The following is a 2,504-nucleotide window of genomic DNA, read 5'->3' on the forward strand; positions in this document are numbered from 1 at the left end:
TTTAAAAAAGTATTTTACAATACATGTATTTGCTTTTACATATTACAATTCTCTTATCAATGTATAATAATAGTATCTAGGGCTCAACAGTTGGCTCAGGGGTAAGATGCCTGCCTTCCAGTATTAGTATCTTAGCTTGGTCCACAACACTTAGCTTAGAAGCTGGGTGTGATGGTTTATTCTATATTCCCAGCACTGGAGGGGGTTGTAACTGGAGGTTCTCTAAAACTTGCCATCCCAGGAATCTATCTGCATATTTGTGCTCCAGGTGTACTGTGAGATCCTGTCTCAAAAATAAGGTAGAAATGAACCAATAAACACACAATTTCAACTCTTGCCTTCAGATCATGTGCAAACCATACACAATGCACACACAGTCTAGACAGTTAGGTTTTCAACCCATCCAAAGATTGCCATTAGCCTGCATTGGATTCACAGTTCATAGTTATTTAAAACTGTGTCATGGATGTTGCAGACCTTGGATGAACTGCTTGCTATGGAAGTCAAGAGATGATCTCCTGTAGACTTGTTTCTTCTCCACAACTTTACAATTGTATTTCCTATTCTGAGGACTTCCATTCCCTCTCCAGCAATGAGAATGGCTCATTTAAGTCTCTATAAGTAAGAATTCATATTTGTCTAAGTGCTTAATTCCTATTTTTAAGAGAGTTTGGTTCTTAAACTTAACACATTTCACACGGTCCAAACACATTTTACCACAGAGCTTCAAGTCTAGATCAATCTTTTAAAACATCACATTATTCTACTGAAAATAATTTTTGAAGCCTGCTTTTATGCACTACTAACAAATACACTAGGAACAGCAAATTCTTCTTCCTTGATGCCCAGCACTTATAACTGATTCTGTAAAGGATCAATTTACTGAGCATGGATCTCAAGAATGCTGGGGTATTGAGGATAAATCAAACCAAACCAAGAAAACAGAATGAAGAGGACAAGGAGAAGTAGAGGGAAACTTTTCCCTCAGCTGGTGACCCCTATCTGAGTCTGGACTCCATGTCCCTTTCAAGACTACTGTGTAGCTGAACCACAGCATGTGCTGGATTCTCACTATTCATGTTCAAATCACACAACTGAATTAAAAAGTAAAAATGAGAGCAGTCTGCACATATGAGTAACAGTGTGTGTCACAGACTGTAAAGTGAAGACAGGTTCTGTCGAGCATCATGTATCAGCACACAAACACACACACAGAAATGGAAAGTAGTTAGAAAGAGTGTGTGTGTGTGTGTGTGTGTGTGAGAGAGAGAGAGAGAGAGAGAGAGAGAGAGAGAGAGAGAGAGAGAGAGAAATGAGAGTGAGAGAGAGAGAGAGAGACATTGAGAGAGACAGGTAGACAGAGTTAAAGGGAAACAAGGAGAAGCACTATAATAAATAAACACACACAACCCAACAGAAAAAAGAAATTGGAAAAAAAAACATTTGAACATTCAAGGATTACTACATTATTACATTAATATTAAACATGTAGAGAAAATCACTAAGTGTGATATGGAGAGGCAGTGCAAACACAGAGAAGTCCAGTCTTCCATTCTTCTGAGCAGGCTCTTCTGTGACCCTGATTTCTAAATGCTTTCTGCGCCCCCTGCTGGTTCTGTGTTCCCCACAGCAGTGTTTTTGTCTGAGCTCACAGTAGCATTTACTCACGGTGTCTCTTGCACAGTAATACATGGCTGTGTCCTCAGACTTCAGACTGTTCATTTCCAGGTACAGAGTGTTCTTGGCATTGTCTCTGGAGATTGTGAACCGGCCCTTCACAGCGTCGTTATAGTAGGTGCTACCACCACTACTAATGGTTGTGACCCACTCCAAACCCTTTCCAGAAGCCTGGCGGACCCAGCCCATTGCATAACTACTGAAGGTGAATCCAGAGGCTGCACAGGAGAGTTTTAGAGACTTTCCAGGCTGCACTAAGTCTCCTCCAGACTCCAGCAACTGCACCTCACATTGGACACCTGAAACACAAAGAATTCTGATTAGAAAACAGACACAGAAGACATTTTTTCTCTTTCTCATGTACACACAACACACAGAATCTCATCTTTGTGAATTACCTTTTAAAATAAAGACAGAGAAAACCAGTATAAGCCCTAAGTCCATGGTGAGTGGCCTGTGTTCAGCGCTGAACCCTGACTGGGAGGATTTGGCAATCCAGGGCTGGTCTTCTTTTCCAGAGCTACAGTGTCAGGGTAGGCCTAGTTTTTATGGGCAGAAAGAATACTTATTTGCATATCTTCCTGCTATAGCAGGCTGTGTAGTTGGTCCTTGGCAGAAGGCAGTCCTCTGCACAGATATAAGTCATCATACACACTGATGACACTTACAAAATTGAAGCATTAACGTAGCTCTGTGTAAACATTTTCCTTTTAGGGATTCACTTCACTGTATTTAGTTCCCTTTTCACCATATGCAAAGAAAATGTTGGGTTTCCACACTGTCATGTCTCTTTAGGATCAATGTGAAATTGAAAATCTCCACACTGC

General features: G+C 40.7%; 1 gene segment (V, D, J or C); it reads right to left on the reverse strand.

Moving 5' to 3' along the window:
• Nucleotides 1-1,461: 1,461 nt before the first annotated feature.
• LOC126495650 (Ig heavy chain V region 914-like) lies at nt 1,462-2,199 on the reverse strand. The segment is given in 2 exon segments: nt 1,462-1,976; nt 2,076-2,199. Coding segments are annotated over 2 exon segments (561 nt in total).
• Between the last annotated feature and the right edge of the window lie 305 nt (nt 2,200-2,504).

This window comes from Alexandromys fortis, unplaced genomic scaffold (assembly GCF_014885135.2).
Source record: "Alexandromys fortis isolate MF-2015 unplaced genomic scaffold, M_Fortis_MF-2015_v1.1 scaffold_547, whole genome shotgun sequence".
NCBI classification, from domain to species: domain Eukaryota; kingdom Metazoa; phylum Chordata; class Mammalia; order Rodentia; family Cricetidae; genus Alexandromys; species Alexandromys fortis.